General features: G+C 42.1%; 1 protein-coding gene across 3 annotated transcripts; it reads left to right on the top strand.

The window, feature by feature from the left end:
- The first annotated feature begins 3,339 nt into the window (after positions 1-3,339).
- Positions 3,340-17,516, top strand: LMOD2 (leiomodin 2). Of its 3 annotated transcripts, none has more exons than XM_054051893.1 (3): positions 3,340-3,842; positions 7,379-8,722; positions 14,887-17,516. In XM_054051893.1, the coding sequence occupies exons 1-3, from the start codon at positions 3,570-3,572 to the stop codon at positions 14,950-14,952; spliced, it is 1,683 nt and encodes a 560-aa protein (XP_053907868.1). In that variant the 5' UTR covers positions 3,340-3,569; the 3' UTR covers positions 14,953-17,516. The 3 variants fall into 3 exon arrangements, with proteins under 3 accessions (XP_053907868.1, XP_009561864.2, XP_053907791.1); XM_009563569.2 differs by lacking the exon at positions 14,887-17,516 and adding an exon at positions 9,516-9,909 and having other exon boundaries at positions 3,341-3,842; XM_054051816.1 differs by lacking the exon at positions 14,887-17,516 and having other exon boundaries at positions 3,341-3,842; positions 7,379-9,919.
- Positions 17,517-19,088: the final 1,572 nt, after the last annotated feature.

Below are 19,088 nucleotides of genomic sequence, written 5' to 3' on the forward strand. Positions count from 1 at the left end.
ATGCTGAAAAGCAGGAACAGAACAGAAAGCTGAAAGTCTGTTTTTTAATGCACATAGTGTCTCCAGTATGCTGAACAAGAGTAAGGGTCCTGGGGACTCAGGGGTCCAGGAAAAGTGTACAATTACAGATTTATGGAATTAAGGACTTTGCTTCAGGACTTTTGCTTTCCATCAACAGGCAAGGACAAATTATCCCCACATTTTCTGACCTGTAAGTGATTGGCTTTACAGTTTTAGCTTCCTTTTTGCATCTGTAATTTGACATGTGCTACAGCCTTATTAGAATCATAGAACGGTTTGGGTTTGGAGGGACCTTAAAGATCATCCAGTTTCAATACCTCTGCCACAGGTAGGGTCACCTCCACCAGACCAGGCTGCTCAAGGCCCCATCCATATTTCTTCCTAATATCTAATCTAAATCTCTCCTCTTTCAGCTTAAAACTGTCACCCCTTTTCCTGTCACTGTGCTCCCTAATAAAGAGTTTGTCCCCACCTTTCCTGTAGGTCTCCTTTCAGTACTGGAAGGCTGCTATAAGGTCTCCCGGAGCTTTCTTTTCTCTAGGCTGAGCGATTCCAACTCTCTCAGCCTGTCCTCGTATGAAAGGACAGCCCTCTGATGATCTTTGAGTCCCTCCTCTCGACTTACTCTAACAGGTTCATATCCTTCCTGTGCTGAGGACTCCAGAACTAAACCCAGTACTCCAGGTTAGGCCCTTGGCCTTCTCCCTATGAAGAATAGTTCCTAAATTGCCATGAGTGACATGTACGGGATTAAGAAAGGACCCAAACATCTCATAATGTTACTTAATTGTGCCAGTCTCCCTGCTGCTTCAGGGGAGATTTTTACAATAAAATATCTTGTCCACCTTTAGTGACATCTTTAAATTCTTTTATGTTATGGCTAAAATGGATGTCACAGACAGTTTACATGTAGACACTTCACACCACTGGCCCAGTGTTGTATAATGCCTCAGCATGGAGTAGCATTGGTGTTAATATTTATGTTGCTACCAAGGACTGGAATAAATTTTCCTTAGAAGTATTATTTTAAAAGTGAGTAATGCATATTGCTTTTGAAATGCCTTTGAGTTTGGAAAATTAAAATTATACATGGAAAACACTAAATAGACAAGTTCAGGTAGCTGGGTGCTTGTACCTTGTACTATGAACTCTTAACCTAGGAAAATTCAGAGACTTGCAATTTTGTGGTACTTGAGGAAAAAAGGAGAAGTGGACAGCTCGAAATTGTCTGGGAAACATTATACTTGAATAGATTTCCTTTTTATCTGCATGCTTTTTCTTTTAATATCGTACATATCGATACTGTGCATGTCAACTTTGTACTAATAAAACACAGCACAATTCTAGAAGCATTTCAGTTTCAACTGGCATTTCCTAACAGCAAATCTGTCCAGTACAAATTTTCTAACCATCTCCATCCAAAAATGTTTGCAACAAAATATTTCCCGTCAAAATGCACTCAAGAAAGATGTTTATTGTGCTATTTTTCCAGCTAACTCCAGTGATAACAAAATGAACCATTTTTTTAGACACACCAAAGAAATAAAATTGCTTGGAGTTCTGATATACGTACTTAATTAGTGGCAGCATCAGTGTTCATAATGAAAACTTAAAACTAAAAAGGTACTTATTGTTTGTTCCTGCCAATTCTCATTTTACAGAATTTGGCCTAAGCATCATTTCTGCAAGAAACTGAAAGAGTGGACAGAACTTCTACTCACCCACTGTCTTGTCTAGACACAGGTGACCCAAATGTTTTCACTCACTGCATTATCCTATACAATGAAGGTAACACTTAGCTCCATAGGCCAAGTTGGTTTGCATCTTCCTTTTTTTTATTTTATGCAAAGATTTGGTCATTGTAAATGATCTGCAAATATCTATTTACTCTTTTTACATATGCACAATATTCTTTAGTCTGCTTTATTAATGTTGTTTGTGTATTAGGGAAGCCTAAGCTTGTACGTTTTCATCCCACTTCTTGAGCAAGCTTAAATGGGTGAAATGCATCTAGAAATTTATCAAAGTAAAAATGTAATTTGTTTACCGAATCTGTTAATGAAAGTCATGGTCGGTCTCACCTCTCCTTTGCCAGTTAAACAACATGCATAATAATAAAACTAAATGGGGAATTTGGCTGAACATCATTCGTTAATTCAACCCATACTTAACAAAAAGAGGTGATACTAAACAAGAACAGTAGTTCAAATTATGTTCTTTTACATTTCCTTTCAATACTGGCTTTACTAACTAAAAATAAAATCACCATGTGTTATCATTTAATAAGGTTGACATTTATCAATATAGATGTGTTCCTTCTTCACTGTACCAAAGCCAAGCTTTTCACTGTCTTTCTCTCTTCCCCTCTCTCTCTCTAACAATACAGATTTGTAGATATTGCTGGCATGAGTGTTTCAGAGAACATGGTTAATTCACTCCTAATAGAGAAAAGAAAAAAAAAAAGTCAGTGTGACATTTAGCCTTTCATTCTGTGGTTTCTTACATTGGAAGACACTCATCTATAAAAATAATATCAGGAAAATGTATCATTTATTTGTAGACATGATAATGTAGATATACATTTAAAATTAGGCACTGAAGGGCACTCTACAGATGCACTTCAGTCAGCTCTATCAAGCAATAGCCGCTAACTAGAACAGCCACTAGAGGCCTTCATTTGGTAGGGTCTGTCAGAAGAGATGAAGACAGAGACCTGTTGCCCACCTAGGGCTGGTACCCCCCAAAGCTGTGGGGGTCTCTGCTCGCTCCCCTGCAGAGCGCAGTCCTCCACATGAGAAAAAAAATCTCACAGGAGCTCTAAATGGACATGTCAAGTTGATTGTCCCTCTGATCATCCTCGGGGAAAAAAAAGAAAAAAGGAATTAATAAATAATTCAGTTGTGTGATTTGTTACAGGTGACATGTGACATTGCAGGAGTGGTGCTTCCCACAGGAACCAACATGCCTGCCTCCTCCCATCAGGCTCTCTTCCCACCGATCCCAGCCTCCTGCAAACACATTGGTGAGATAACAGTGTGGTTCCACTAGAAAACCGTGAAAACTAGAGGAAGTCCACGGAACAATGGCAAGAGTGTTTTGTTTCCAGCCCCCACGGCTGCTCAGGATTAAATGGATTTTCATTGTTCTTTCTCTGCTGCAGTTCGGACACAAACTCAGTGTAAATGTGCCTGGAGTTTTATTTGCTGCTGCCCCCCCGCCTGCGAGGCTGGTATTCTCCCGCTACCCGCCTGCTCTAAATATGGCCATGGCCAGTGTGTCAATAATCCCCCCTCTTTAAGGGACCTGCAAACACTAGTGTTGGGACATTCTTGCTGTTCAGATGTCTAGCTGACGTCTGATGCTTAAAACAGAGCATGCTTTCATCCCTTCATGCATTGTCGTAAGCCCCTGATGATTACTCTTAAAAGGGTGCCACTGCTCTGCAGGGAAACAGTTGCTGACCAAACGAGACACAGCTTGCTTGCCTGCTTCAGCCTTCTTGAATGCCTTGTCACTTCAGGTTTATATCAGCCTGACCGAGCGGGACCATGTCTACCTTTGGCTACAGAAGAGAGCTCAGTAAATATGAAGATATCGATGAAGATGAGCTCCTCGCTTCTCTCACTGAAGAGGAGCTGAAAGAGCTGGAGCGGGAGCTGGAGGACATAGAGCCTGACCGTAACCTTCCAGTGGGACAACGGCAGAAGAGCCTGACAGAGAAAACACCAACTGGGACTTTCAGCAGGGAAGCACTGATGGCCTATTGGGAGAGGGAGACCAGGAAACTCTTAGAAAAGGAGAGACTGGGAGCGTGTGACAAGGTAAGATACTGAGGTATTCATTGTTTCCCGGAAATAGTTGGGCTTATTCTTACCTGGCATGACTGCTTTAATTTTCTTTCGGTCTCTTGTAGCATTTTTAAGAACATTGTTAGCCATATTTTTGTGTCTGCTAAAGCACTGCATATTAGCTAAGAGAGTTTTTGCGCTCTCTGGAGGTACCTTAAAAGCTCAGTTGAGAGCAGAAGAAAATCCCATAAAAACTATCATTAGTGCTTAAAATAAGTATAAATTTTAAAGGGCATGTTAGAAATTATTGCCAGGTAGCAATGTGGACTTTTGGATAACTTTTGGTTTTATTTAAAAAGCTAAAAGAAGTGCCTTTTCCTTTCCTTAAAAAATAAATAAAACAGTATTGACTGCTGAGAAGCACATCAGGAAGATAATTTTGAATACATGTTCTGTCAGAAGTCAAGTAAGCAGCCACTGGGATCCGTGAAAGGAAGGATCCATGGAAGGAAGCTGCATTGCAGTCAGCAGCTTGTGCTGCTTTTTTCCTGCTGGAGATCCCTGGCACAGCTTGGGAGTCTTCTGGCAACTGCTGTCAGGTGGTAGCTGTAAGTTATTTAAAAAATGGGCTTGGGTAGAGTCATCAGCCAAACCATTCATCTGTATTGCCCGAAAACCAATCAATAGTGCTTTTTAGGCAACTCATCCCCTGGAATAAAAAAATTACTAATAAAATCTGGTCCCTGGACTGCAAGTGAACAGTACAGCTGGGCAGCACTGAAGGGCTCATTTCTATCAATCAGGAGATTAACACTCTCAGTCCAGGTTAATGTCCATGTTGGCGTTACCCACGCCTTGGCTTAAAACAATTTGTGAGACTGAGCTCTATCAAAAAATATCTTCTGTTTTCATGTTGGCTCCATGTAATTTCAAAGCAAGGTGAGGACTTGGGGCATGAGTAGCATTTTGGTTTTAAGCACTACTTCATACAAAGCTCTGACTGTTTATAAGGGCAAGTTTTTCCATGTTTAAATATAAAATAATACCACAAAGGCAAAAATGGGAAAACTGGACTCAGAACTTCTAACAGCCTTGATCCAGGGGCTCAGTTCATTTTCAAGCAAATAATTAAGGTTGTATATGAGATAAAATACTCTCTTTAAGAAAAATCACCTGGATTAAATTAGCCTGCCATAATAATATCCAGGATTTCTTTACACTTACATGTTTTCTCCTGCTGATGAATGGTGGTGCTGTGTCTTTGCAGGGAAGCACACTACCCACTAGCTGTCATCAGACCATTAGTATCAGCTTGCAGATGTTAACTTCACTCCCTGTTTGTCAAGTCCTAAGGAGTCAATGGCAAGATTAATGTTTATTTCCAGCTAAGCGTGGAACTCAAAACCTGGACAGTTCAAAAATACCTCCTGAACAGGTCTAGTTTGGTGTCTTACTTAATGACAGGATTATTTTTGTTTTTCAGTGTCTATACAGCATTAACAATGGGTACTGGCAAAACTCAAAGTGCTGTGCTTTTTGATCTAAGAAGAAACTTAGTAAATGCATCCATACATAGGAGAATGTTGACACACTGATTTAGAGGGCACAAAGGCTCTGTCTTTGCTGAAGGCAATAAGAAAGCTTCTTCTCAGTTTCCTGAAAGCAATTTTCTTCTTGCCTTCAACTGTCTGAAAGTTAGGCACCTTATCTAAGATGGTTATTTGTGCACCTTCTATAGTTAGTGGTGAGATATCAGCCCCTCTAGCAGGCAAACATCCTGCAGATAGCCTTTTAGGGTGAGTGATTTGCCCTCCAGAGACATTTACGTGTCTGCATCAACTATCTTAGTCCTAACTTTTCATCAAGTTACAACTACAAAGTGAGATGAAGCCCTGCAGACTGCCTGCAGCAGTCCTGTACTGAAATGTTGCCACAACAACAGCATACCTCTATAGATCTGCAAAGAGACGAGTAATTGATTTCAAAGTTATCGTGCAGATTTTTATGATGCCAAATGTTGTATGTACAGGAAGCTAAATTTCCCCTTTGACTTCAGAAATGCCACGCAAAAAAAAATCAGGTCTTTTTTTTTTCATTAATCTAGTGTCATCAAGCTTATTAGCAGTCCATTTAGAGGCATTACCTTCTGCTCATCTGCAGCTGTGTTGAAGGCTTTGGCATATTCCTGGATAGATAAAAGCATAGCCATGACGATGGTTCCTGGATACCTGGCATGTACAGCTTTTGAAAGTCTGCATATATGTATAGAAGCTACAGACATAAATCTTAGTGGTGTAACAAACCTGGCTTAAACACAGCCCTGTTTCTATATGTAACACAGTGTCTCTCAGCATAAGGGCCTTCCCACACATGATCAGCAAGAGAAGCAGCAGGGCTGGATCCTGTAAGTTCTCCATATGATAGGTAGTGGGGCCAGATCCTGCAAGGCCTCCAGGCACTGAATGCTCAGGAACAGGCTGGAACAGCTCAATCTCTTATTTTGTTGGAGTCATGCTTCTGCGGATATTACAATTACCGCCTATTTTTTGTCTGTCCCATTCCCTGCATTTTTAGAGTCTGATAATTAAGCAAACCTAAAACTGCACAGGTTTTCTAAAAATAGTCTGTTGTGTTAGTAACACTTCTGTTTTCCAGAAGCACTGAACAGTATTGCTTCATCTCTGCAGAGTGTACTCTTTGTAAAATACCCTCTATAATTTCACAAAGACTGTTACTCTGCAAGTTGCTATAGTACTGCATAAAGAACAATTGTATTTCATTCAAAATTTTATTAACATTTACAAATGTAAATAAAATGGCATATGCTATGGCTTTTGCAGTAGACAAAATGGGCCACAGGAGACATTTGGGGGCAAGAGGTATAAGATTTGTCATGGCGTGTGGGTTCAGTCATGGCCCATACAACACTGACATGATTCCTTGTTACCTATGGGAATGTGTCTGAATCTGTATCTTCTAAGTGTGTATAGCACACCAAAAGTCTTTTTGACATGACTGTGATTCTGTAATATTTTGCATGTGAATATGCACATTTACATGTGTGTACTCTTTGCATTCTAAATCACGGCAGTCTTTAGGCTTTTTAGATGTCCTAGCGTATGCAAGGGAGTCTGAGCATTGACAAAGATGTCTAATCCTCATGAGATAAAGAAATTTGTTGCTCATAGATCATATCTGTTCTGAAATTGCCATCTTGTGTTTCTGCTGTCAAGGATTCAAATAATATCCCCTTGTGGACATACCAACACATAGAAAACGTGAAATATGTCCATGTTGCAATATCTTGTATCAAATTTTCTCTTGGCTGAAGTCATTGACATCAGTGAAACTGTTCCAATTTATGCTAAGCATTTGTTTTCTAAGTAATATTAAAAAATAATATTAAGGTGTTAGGTGCTGAAACATTTTCTATTCTAATTCTTTCTGGGGATCAATTTTTAGTTTTTAACATTAACTTGTATAGTTGCAAGATAATTGTTTTTGCACAAAAAGTCAGTAGGTACATTGCTGCAGTAATGTTTAACACACACATCTACTTTCCTGTTCAGGATTCAGAGCAAGAAGATGACAATTCAGAAGACATTCAAGAAGAATGTTTCACAGAAAGCAATAGTGAAGTGTCTGAGGAAGCATGTACTGAAGAGGACGATGATGAAGAAGAAGATGATGAGGAAGATGAAGATGACAGTGATGATGAGGAAGAGGAAAAGCAAGATGCTGCTGCTGGTGAAAGCCCTGAGGACGACAGAAGTTCTGACCACATCAGACGCAAAAAATGTAATGGCACAAAGGATAATGAAAACTTACTCAATGGTCATGATGGAAAAGACTTTGATAATCTGAGCTTAAAAAGCAGTGCTATCCACCCTTGTGGAAATCCAACTGTTATTGAGGATGCTTTGGAAAAAGTTAGGAGCAATGACCCTGACACCACAGAGGTCAATCTAAACAACATTGAAAACATCACTTCACAGATGCTTGTACAATTTTCTCAAGCCTTGAGGGACAACACAGTAGTTAAGTCATTCAGCTTGGCTAATACACATGCTGATGACAACGTTGCAATAGCTATTGCTGGTATGTTAAAAGTAAATCAGCACATAACTAGTCTGAATATCGAGTCAAATTTTATCACAGGCAAGGGAGTGCTGGCTATCATGAGAGCTTTGCAGAATAACAAGGTTCTAACAGAACTGCGGTTCCACAATCAAAGGCACATCATGGGCAGCCAGGTAGAAATGGACATAGTTAAACTGTTGAAAGAGAACACCACTCTAGTCAAGCTTGGATACCACTTTGACCTTGCTGGCCCAAGAATGAGCATGACAAGTATCCTAACAAGAAATATGGATAAACAAAGACAAAAGCGTATGCAGGAGCAGCGTCAACAAGAGCCTGGTTGTGATGGACCCATCAATGCAAAGACCAAAGTCATGCAGAAAGGGACACCTCGGTCCTCCCCTTATGTGTCACCTAAGAGCTCACCTTGGTCCTCTCCAAAGCTCTCTAAAAAAGCACCGCCAGTGAAAAGTCAGCCTCCAGCTCCTGCACCCCCACCTCCTCCACCACCCCCACCTCCACCTCCACCTCCTCCTCCTCCCCCAGTTATTCCAGAGAAAAAGGTACCAACCAGGAATATAGCTGAAGTCATCAAACAGCAAGAAAGGTCAAGAAAAGATTTGCAGAATGGACAGAAGAAGAAAAAAGGGAAAAAAAGCAAAAAACATGAGAACAGCATATTGAAAGAAATTAAAGATTCTCTAAGATCAGTCTCAGACAGAAAATCAGAGGAAGGTTCACGACCCTCCACCCGTCCCTCCACCCCACAAAGGTCTCTCCATGACAACCTCATGGAAGCAATTCGGGCAAGCAGCATAAAACAATTAAGGAGGGTAAGTAAGAGATTCTCTTTCAGTACTGATTGTGGCTCAGATACAGCACAAGCTCTATTGATTTTAATATATATATATATTCAATAAAGAAAAACACTCATAGCAATGTAAGCATAAGAAAACAAGCTTTTTCCTGTCTGTGCTTTCCTTAGCACACTGATTTCTATTCAACTGTGTTTTTGACAAAAATGAGGTGCTTGAGCCTGGGTTCAGGCTTGTTATCATAGAGTGAAAGAATAGTTTGGGTTGGAAGGGACCTTAAAGATAATTCAGTTCCAACCACTCTGCCATAGGCAGGGACACTTTCTACTACATCAGGTTGCTCAAAGCCTCATCCAGCCTGTCCTTGAACACTTCCAGGAATGGGGCACCCACTACTTCTCTGGGCAACCTGTTCCCATGGCTCACCATTCTCACAGAAAAAAATAAATAATTCTTCCTAATATCTAATCTAAATGTCCCCTCTTTCAGCTTAAAACCATTACCCCTCCTCCTGTCTCTGCAGTCTTTAATAAAGAGCCTCTTCCCAGCTTTCCTGTAGGCCCTCTTTCAGTACTGGAAGGCTGCTATAAGATCTCCCCAGAGCCTTCTCTTCTCTTCTCTAGGCTAAACAAACCCAACTCTCTCAGCCCATCCTCATATGAGAGAGGCTCCAGCACCTTCCAGAGTTATGGCAGATATTACATAGCACAAGGCTCTTGGGAGTGTGTCTGCAGCTCTAGTAGGAATCTTGCCATCTAGACTGTACAGCAAATGTGATGAACACCCTCCCCACCCCACCCCCCTTTTGTAGGTGGAGGTACCAGAAGCCCTGCGGTGAAAGCCTGGATGACAGAAGAAACAGAGCACTGCAGTGGTCAATGAGAGGCTATCGTCCATTCACTGGTGGTAAAATAGACTGTGTAGCAAGCTGCTTCCAAAGTACACCCTTAGATTCAAACCATTTCTCTTTTATTTCAAAGAAATAAACCCACTAATTACAAAACAATGCTTTAAAGATATATTTGTCATGTAATCTGTAAATATGGAAATAATTTTCTTTTTTATTTATGAGTTTTCTATTGAGAAATTGCTGCTTATTTAGATATTCTTTTTAATATCTGATTGCACATCACTGGACAAGTTCTTCACTCTGAGATGTAATCGTTTACCAGCTTGTGGTTTCTTCTTTTCTTCTTTTTTTTTCCCATGAATTTACAATAAATGTGGTTTGAAGCTTCCAAGTAGTAACATAGTCCTGGGTTTCTGTGAGTGAAAACCTACCAGATGTTTGTGTCAAGTTCATGAGCATTAGAGAAGTCTCCTGGGAAAGAATCTGAGCTCTTTCTCAGCTGCAGCAATCAAGCCTGCTTGAAGGGTTATACCTGAGCCCATATGTTAGTGCAGTTTCATATTGACATGGGAAGAAAATGGTTCATAAGGCTGTGTACAATTAAATTCAAGCTCTGGGACATGTCACATCACTGGTGTTTCATAGTAGGTCCTAAATCATGATCTAACAGAAGGGGAAGTGCATGATGAATAGAGCTGCAGTTCACGGTGACTTAAAGTTTAAAAATTAATGTGGAGTTTTTAAGGTTGCAGCAGAATTATTCAACTGAGATCCATTCAGTACAAGTGCACAGAGCTGTATCTAGGCAGAACTAACCCCAGTGCAGCCATTCAGTCAGAGAAACTGGAAAAGCAGTCTTGCATTCATCATGTGATATCAGTGAACAACAAGCAGGGCGTGAACTGTCAATATGATATGGTGGAAGCAGAGCCAATATCATTTGGAGATGTGCAGCTGGAGGTATCACATCACAAGCGATGGCATGAGTAGCTCTTCTTCATGAAAGTGCTAGACATCTCCCTCTCTCAGATCAGTTAAGGCTCTGGGTGCTTCAGCTAGTGTGAAGGCAGCGATAACATGAACACTGAACAGTGGCCAAAATGTTGAAGGGCAAGAGGAGATACATGTTTAGAAACACTACTAGATATTAATTAGTTTGCTCATTTCAACAATAAATAACAGAATTAATATTTCTTTTATGCAAAACCACATCAGAGAGAAGTAATTACTTCAGGTTACCCAACATTGCAATAGCACTGGAAAAATAAACCTGTGTCTAAAAATATTAATGAGACAGTTTTCCCCAGAAAAAGGAACAAATTACTGGAGGGAAATGAAGTAGAACAGAGAGGGGATCTATTAGTGAATTATGAGGAATGTTAAGGTAAGAAAACGGTGAAGATACCTTTTTGCTTTTGTATTTGTTGACTAGAGCCTACCAAAAGGAGTTTATAACAAACTGAAACACTTTCCAACATTCATCCTCTTGCCTCAGGATCTCGACAACTCATGAGTATTTCTAGACCCAGTGTCACAGGAAATAAATATGGTACGTACAACTAGTCTTTATCTGTCTTCATAATTGCACAGGCTGATGTGACATAAAAATGAACCTGTGGTCAGTCTCCCATCACCAAATGGAAGCTGGAGCTTAGGCTCCTCTGAGGATGGAAGCAATGCTGGAATACACAGTCACGAGGAGACCTGCAACCCCAAGCCTTGTCCTCAGCAGCTTTGTGAAAGATGAGAAACAGCAAAATGTTTAATCAAGGGCCAGAAGCAGCTAAGGAGTTGCAAAGGAGAAGGAAAGATAGGGAGGAAACTCAGGGGAAGCACAGTGGATGGGGTTTGGAGGAAAACTAGAAGTTGTTTTAAAAACCCAGCCTAAGCCTTTAAGGAATGAGGGAGAGTGGGAAGTGAGGAAACTATTCATATGAAACGTGAAAACTGATATAGAGAAAGAAGATGATATGGAAGAAAATGAATATTGATAAGTGACAGACGGGAGAAGACAAGAATGCAGAAGTAGAATAAGACCTAGAAAAAGATAAAAGGGAAAGTAAGATTCATTTTTTAGGTCAGTAAGAGCTGCTGGAGTTACTCTCGTGCAGAAGAGAAGGGCAATGGGCACAGCCATGGCGAAGGCTCTGCTGGAGTTGCTGACTGCAGTTGCTGACAAGTGGCTCATCAGTCTTTGGTGCTGCGGCCCACTCTGATGATGGAGATCAGTGTTTCAGCTCAAATGTAAAGTCACGGAAGTGGCAGCTGTGTGTGGTTGTTTAAGGTCCTGTGGCAGACTTCCTTATGAAACATCAGTTCTTTGCCTTCACCAAAGTCTAATCTGGGTAATTACCTTCTGCCTACATAAATTTTGCTGTGGTTTCACTTGGAGACATTCCAAAGCCTGTCTCCTATTTGCAGTCATGAGGCAGAGCCTCTGAAAACACCTTGTTATCATGTTGATGCCCCACTGAAGGGAAAGGCAGCCCCCTTCCCTCCTCGAGTGGCCATCAGCCCTGCTGCTGACGGTGCCACGCTCCCTCCAGGACCCTTCCAAGGAGCAGTCTAATGTCCTTTTCAAAAGACAAGTGAGAACTGTATGACAAGCATATGAAACCATCCTGGGAGGTACTTTTATGCCTTCCTAGACTGGAAGATGGTTTAGCAGGAGCCAAGAGCTTCTAGGTTGTGTTCCTGCTGAGTTCAAGCTGCCCTGGGAAAAAAAAACAAAACACTTTGACAATTGGGCATTTCCCTGTAAGATACTGTTTATAAGCTCAGTTCACTTTCCATACCCTTCCCTTGAATCACAGGGAGGCAAAGCATCTCCTTTGGTGGTCTGACTACCTCTTGTTTAACCTGTAAGGAAGTTTGCCCCTGAGGCAGCTTCTGCTCACCCAGTGCTATGCCCCTGTCAGTGCTGGATGCAGTGTCTGGACAAGGGAGCCCTGGGATGCAGGTATGCTCCGTTGAACTCATAGGTGTCCCTGCAGTGGGTGGTCATCCACTTTCTGTCAAAGATCAGTCAAAGAAAAAAACACATCAAAATCTGTCAAAATGAACTGTTCAGCAAGAAAATCTCTCTACAACTACCTGAAAGGAGGTTCTAGAGAGGAGGGTGCTAATTTCTTCTCCCAAGTGACAGGGGACAGGACAAAGGGGAATGGTCTCAAGCTGCGCTGGGGCGGGGGAGGTTCAGACTGGGTATCAGGAAAAAGTTTTTCACGCAAAGGGTCATTGTGCACTGGCAGAGGCTGCCCAGGGAGGTGTTTGAGTCACCATCCCTGGAGGTGTTTAAAATAGATGAGGTGATCAGGGATACGGTTTAGTGGCAGATAGGAATGGTTGGACTCAATGGTCCAAGAGGTCTTTTCCAACCTGGTGATTCTAAGGTTCTACAAAAAGAGCCGCAAAGGATAACAAAGTGCTTGCTGTCACCACACAGAGGTAAACGAACAGGTGTGGTCAACGGGTTATAATGTCTTTAGGAACAACCTATATGTCTTTAGAACATTATCTCCTTGAAGTTCCAAAAATAGAGAAGCTCATTGAAAAGCAGAAATACTGTGACTTCCTAAGGAAACAAAAAAGCAGAACATGCCTCCTCTCTTCACACTGAGCCAAATCTCTCCCATGAGTGTTCCCCCAAATTCAGGCTGGGAGGTGGGTGAGGAGGGCTGGGTACTACAAAGACCACACAAGCATCGCACCACTGACACAGGGTCCTCTCCCACGTCACAGCGCTGATCTGCCACCCAGCTGCACCACACAAGGACTGCAGCTCTGCACAGTAGTCAGAGGCTGCATCAAGCGATATTGTTTCTGTGTCTTCTGAAAGTTTCTTGTATTCTGCCCAGGCCCCTATTGGTAGTTCTGGATGGTGACCCGTGTTGCTCTGCAGCTGGGGAATTTGTTATGGGGTACGGGTGCTGGTTCATCTCCTGCTCTGTCCATCTCCCCCAGCTCTGTAGAGTTGCTTCCTTCCTGCCAAATAGGGCAGGTAAACAACGAGGCTCCTTCCAGGCAAAGGCAACTCCATTTCTGGAGGCCAAGTCTATGCTGCATGCAGCCAGGAAGCCAGAGGAGCTGGAGCAGCGTAACACCAGCACGGTGTGGAGAGGGGATGGATATCCTGGGGTCTGTGAGGCTGTGAGGTGGAGGGCAGTGAGAGGTTATGGCCAAGGCCTCTCCCCTGCCCACACGTCAGCACAACACAGGCACAGTCCTCCCAGCACAGGAGAGAAGCTGTGGCTATTCAAGACTTCAACACCACCACTTGTATGGTTTCCTCAGAAGCTCATCTTATGGGAGTAATGTCTAAGGCAGAGTGGCTGCACAGCCAAAACAGAGAGGGGTTGTCTGTAGGTTGTTTAGAGGGCGACACATAACAACCATGAGGTAGCAATGCCTGGATGTAAGGGGAGACATAGCTCCAAGAACTATTTCCACGTGCAAGCCCAAGTGAAACAGCATCTGGAAAACCATATACAGTTCCAGTAACTAACAGTGACGAAAAATTGTTTTGAATCAGAGAGAGGCAGAAAATGGCTAGCATGATTGGGGAACTGGAGAGGCTCTCCTGTGAGAGATATGAGAACAGGTGGTGGGATCAGTCTACCCAAACAAAGGCTCAGAAGGATTTCAACTCATGTCTATAAATACCGCAAAGGAGAAAGAGCTATTCAGCTACAGGACACTGTTATCAGTAGAAAGAGGAAGGAGAGGAACTCTGCGTGACTGCATTTCCTAACTCTTAGAACAAGCAGGTTCTTGGAACAGTGTTACCACTAAAAAGAAATGGGCAAAATTCACCAACCTGCTGTTAAAAGAATGCAAGAAGCTTATGAATAGGATAGTAAGGTGTGGTGCTTTCAGCAGCAGAAGCCTCAAACTGGTAACACAGAAGCTCCTGCTACTGCTCTATTAATGCTCTTAGATGTGATAACTCCACAGGATCTGCTAACTGGAATAGTATTGAAAGCTGTAAAAAATCTCCTACAAATTGTAATAAGATGCTTTCTTTTCAAATCCATACAAGTCAGGTATAGCTTCAATAAAAGACTATCACATGGAAGCCTAAGTCCTCCACTAGATGATGGCTTAGTACAATCTATGCTTGATACCAACAGGAACCAAATACATACAAAAGGGAGCAGCATTTGATCCATATATTGATAAGCCCAGCACTGCAAATACACCCTCTTGGTCTGATAGATCTCCATTTCCAGAGCCTTGCACTTAAGACAGAATGAATTTTTAGATTCATTCCTCAAAAGTTATAACTGAAGTTTATTTTGACTTGCCAGTTCAATTACTTCATTTTGAATTTTAGGTTCTTGAAAGGAATAGTGAGAATTGTGCCTTACACGCAAGGAGAAAATCTACAACTAAGAGATAAAGCCTTGCTCAGAAATTAAATTGTGTGCCTGCATTGCTGAGATGTTCTTCAGAAGCACCCGGTGATCTGGAGTGGCCACTTTTATACAAGAAGCGTGAGATATTTTTCTTTTCAGACATGCAAAATATCAACTCACTGACTATGTTTCCAAGTAGGCACTCTGAAATGACCTTTCTGAACCAGAATGTGATTTTTTGTAGTATTATAATAATTTTATTTTATATGACAGTTCTCTAGTTCTTGGAAGGACAGGGGACTCATGTTTAAGAGCTGCTACTCAGAAAAGAACTTCACCATCCAAAGGGAGACATCTCAACATCCTAACTCTCAGATGGGACTTGGGTTTCCCAGTCCTCAGCCTCATCCCGAGCTGTCAACACCCAGAGCCATGAAGGACAAGGATTATGGGCTGTCTGCGCTGCAAGCGAGAGGTCCCATCACAGCTTGCATAGGCAAAGTGAAGGTACGGACCTGTATTACGTAAGTGGACTAGGTAAGGGTTAGCTGTGGCAGGGCAGCTCCTAGCATGGACCAACCTTTCCGCCAGAGTCCATGCTGCGTCCCAACTCACCAGGGCTGTCCTGCGAAGTCAGTTGCAGATTTGGGTCTGCAGGGTGAATGCAGCCTTGCTCTGAAAACAGGAGTTGAAAGAGTGAACTGCAGCTTTCACGCAGCAGTGGAGGGGCTTATTTTCTTTTCATGAAGTTGTGATAAGACAGGGCAGCTGTCATCAAATGGCTGGTCACTGGTGCTTTATCAGACCCAGGTGTAACTGTTCTGTGAAAAAGAAGGATCAATACAAAAGGAAAATGGATATCTGGAAAAAATCTGTCCTTGTCGAAAGCAAGGCAACAATCTGCCTGCCAGGTGTATTTATTTCTATCTATAACATTAGACTTCCTTCAGCTTCAAATGAATACCAATTTTCAACAGCTTTTTTAATGGCACGGATGAATATTTGTTCTACAGAACTCGAAGGAAAAGAGATTCTCTTTAAAAAATTGTCACAGTAAAAAATTCACTGTGGGTTTCTGGTAAAAGCCAGAACATGCATCCCAGAGTCAGGACAGAGGGATATTTCTTGGGCTGTACTTCTGCTATTTGTCTACTCTTGGGTAAATGGCTTCGTTTCCTGTGCCTCTGCTTTGCCTTGGAGATATCAGTACTGATCTATCTCACAATACTGCAAGGCTACATGCACATAGACTCAAATGTTCTCCAAGATCTTCAGATACCAAAAGCCACTTGATTTATTATTTTTATTTGTATTCTAATTTTTATTTTATTTTTATTTAAGCTAACAGGAATGTTTTGACTGGCAGAATAGCTGGGTGAATAGCTGGGTGATGAGTGTCACATAGTTCTAAGAGGGAAGAGCAGCACAGCCCACGATCAGGAGATTTTGTACATGTGGATGAAACAAACCATGAGGATGTGAATCCCAAGGCTGACTTGGCCATGCAACAACACCATCAAAATGAATACATGCCATTCTGTCATTTAGTCACCTAAGAAACAAGTGTACGAGGATCCGAAAGGATAGCCAGGCATGCTTATGCACCCTGAGAAAATAAATTGGGGTTATTTCTCAGGAGAGGCCTAAGAGACAATTTCACAAGATTAACCAAATATAACCTATATCCATCAGACTATTTTTCTTGTCTGGGAGATAGCTGAAATTTCAATTCTAAGGATAGGAATCTTGTCCCTCTTGCACCCCTTTATGCCTGTCTGCTGAAAACATTAGGTCAGTTCACCATAAAGGGCTAAATATTTCCAGGGCTTTTCCTTCCAGGGCTTTTTCTGACACACATTTGGAGCCATAGCTTTATTTATTTATTAGCATATTCATGAGTGTTCTTGAGGGCTGTCAGTGAGCTATGGTTAAAGCAGTGAATTTCACAGGCACCTGGAGGAAGTGTTCATGTGTACACAGAGCGGGGTCACTCCTTTCACTCGGTCTCAGCTTACTGCTCTTTAAATCAGCGATACTTTGAGCATGTTGCTGTGTTTTGCAAACAAGTTGGAAGGCAACAGTGCTCATGTTTCATGTGCTCTCGAACACTTCCGCCAAGCTCCAGCTCTTCATTTTCCTCTTCACCAAGCCTGCCACTAATTGTATCAGGTCGGTGTCAAAGGTGCGCTGCAGGCAGGTACAGGCAACCTCTGCCCTTACTGTGTACAGGTGAGACAGGCACCAAACACCAGCCCAGGAGATGTGTGGCTGCACGGGCAGCACTCAGACAGTGCAAATATTCCTATCTTCCCTCCCAGTTTATCATGCGAGTTTGGTTAGAAGATCAATAGGAGGCTTTTGGGTGCATCACTCGCCCCTGCTATGTGACTTTTTACATCCCATGCCTGGCTGACCGTCTGTCTAGCCTGTCGTGAGCGCAACTATTCAGTCTAAGTGAGATGAAATCACTGTAAACATCCTAGTTCCTGGATTTTAGGTGCAGGACCTGTCAGAGCAGCTCCAGGACAAGTTTGCAGGCTTCATGCCTGCCTGTCTGTGTGTTGCTGGGCCCTCTCTTGCACCAAAGTTGCAGTCAGGTACTTTGGGGAGCTAAATCAGGAAAGAAAAAGGAAAGAAAGAAGGAAAGAAAGAAAGAAGGAAAGAAAGAAAGAAAGAAAGAAAGAAAGAAAGAAAGAAAGAAAGAAAGAAAGAAAGAAAGAAAGAAAGAAAGAAAGAAAAGAAAAGAAAAGAAAAGAAAAGAAAAGAAAAGAAAAGAAAAGAAAAGAAAAGAAAAGAAAAAAGAAAAGAACTAAACAAAAAAAAAGGAGACTGTTTCCCAGATTTCTCACTGCAGTTTCAGTGCTATGTTGCTTCAGGGGAGGTAGTGGGAACCCCTGGCCAGAAACAGAGGGAGGACAGCATGTGGATTTAGCTTGAAACCCTAAGTCTTCTCTGTCAACAGAGCTGTGGATGTTGATAGCCCAGCACAGCTGAGCAGCCTGCATCACCTCACTGCTGTCAAATTCCCACTGAGATGAATCCCACAGGTCACATGAAGAACTGGGCTCACAGCTGGGTCCCAGACAATCCCAGGCTCTAATCCTGCACTAGCAGCTCCATGCTATGAGGGCATTGAGCAATTTGTGTCAGCTTCCTATCTGTGTAGAGCATAAAAATCACTTATAGAAAGCTCTTCCAGAGTGGCCTTTGCTCCAAAACAGAATCAAACATAGTTAAACCGGTCTTTAAAATGCATAATAGATGGAGTTCCTCATCTTCCTAAGCAATCATCTGTTGGGAAGTTTTCCTTAGTCTTTTGTCGTCTTCTCAGGTGGAAAGTAAGCCCATTACTTTTTGTATCAACCGCATTGGTCAATTGCATTGAAAGCCATAGTGCCACCTGGGGTAAAGTGGTAATGGAGCCATAGGTACAGAGGTGGCTCTTTCGTCAGGAAAGGACCAATTCATCACTTCAAGGGCAGAATTTCTGGTCAGAGTGAGAGAACCAGCCTGACTCTCTGTATCTTGAGTGCTGCTGCTGTGGTGGGACTCACAAAGTCCACACGCCAAAGAACATGCAAAACTAAGCTGTGAACTTTATTCTGTTGTATTTCATTGAATGTTTAAACACCTCATTTACAAATCAGTCTCTTTCTGAGATGATAAATATTTACCCCCCTTTCCAAGTGGAGCAGTGGCCTCAAGAGAATTTCAATTCGATCTTTGCTTTGTTCATAGGATATTTCCTTATTTCTAATTCAAAGTTAAGCATTTCTTGGGCCAATTCAGGGTGCCTCTCTCACTTGTCATGAAGTCCAGAGGGTTCATTTTCTCTTGGAGCAAATGGTGGAACCATTCAGTTCTTCAACAAGCCATGGAAAACCTCCATAGGACCATTCCATACTCTTGCTGGGTCTGGGAGAGCTGCAATGATCTCTGTGCAAAGGAGGAAGAATATTCAAATGTGTTCATCTCGCTTCAGTCTGTCTGCAAGAGATGCTGCCTGCTGCCTGTTGCCCTGAGATTGTGCGAGGTCTCCAGGATCATTACTTGCATTTAAAAGCAAATAATGGATTTGGGTATATTATTTATGACACAGAACATCATACTTGAAAAGCAGTACATCTCATTTAGTTGAAACCGGCTGGGGATTACCTGAAGGCAGATCATGAGTTGCATA

The sequence above is a fragment of the Cuculus canorus genome, chromosome 1 (genome assembly GCF_017976375.1).
Source record: "Cuculus canorus isolate bCucCan1 chromosome 1, bCucCan1.pri, whole genome shotgun sequence".
NCBI lineage: Eukaryota > Metazoa > Chordata > Aves > Cuculiformes > Cuculidae > Cuculus > Cuculus canorus.

Excerpts from the sequence above, each read along its gene's own strand:
- LMOD2 (XM_054051816.1), top strand. The coding sequence starts at position 3,570 with ATGTCTACCTTTGGCTACAGAAGAGAGCTCAGTAAATATGAAGATATC. Across the intron at positions 3,843-7,378 it reads GACTGGGAGCGTGTGACAAG|GATTCAGAGCAAGAAGATGA; the intron begins GTAAGATACTGA and ends TTTCCTGTTCAG.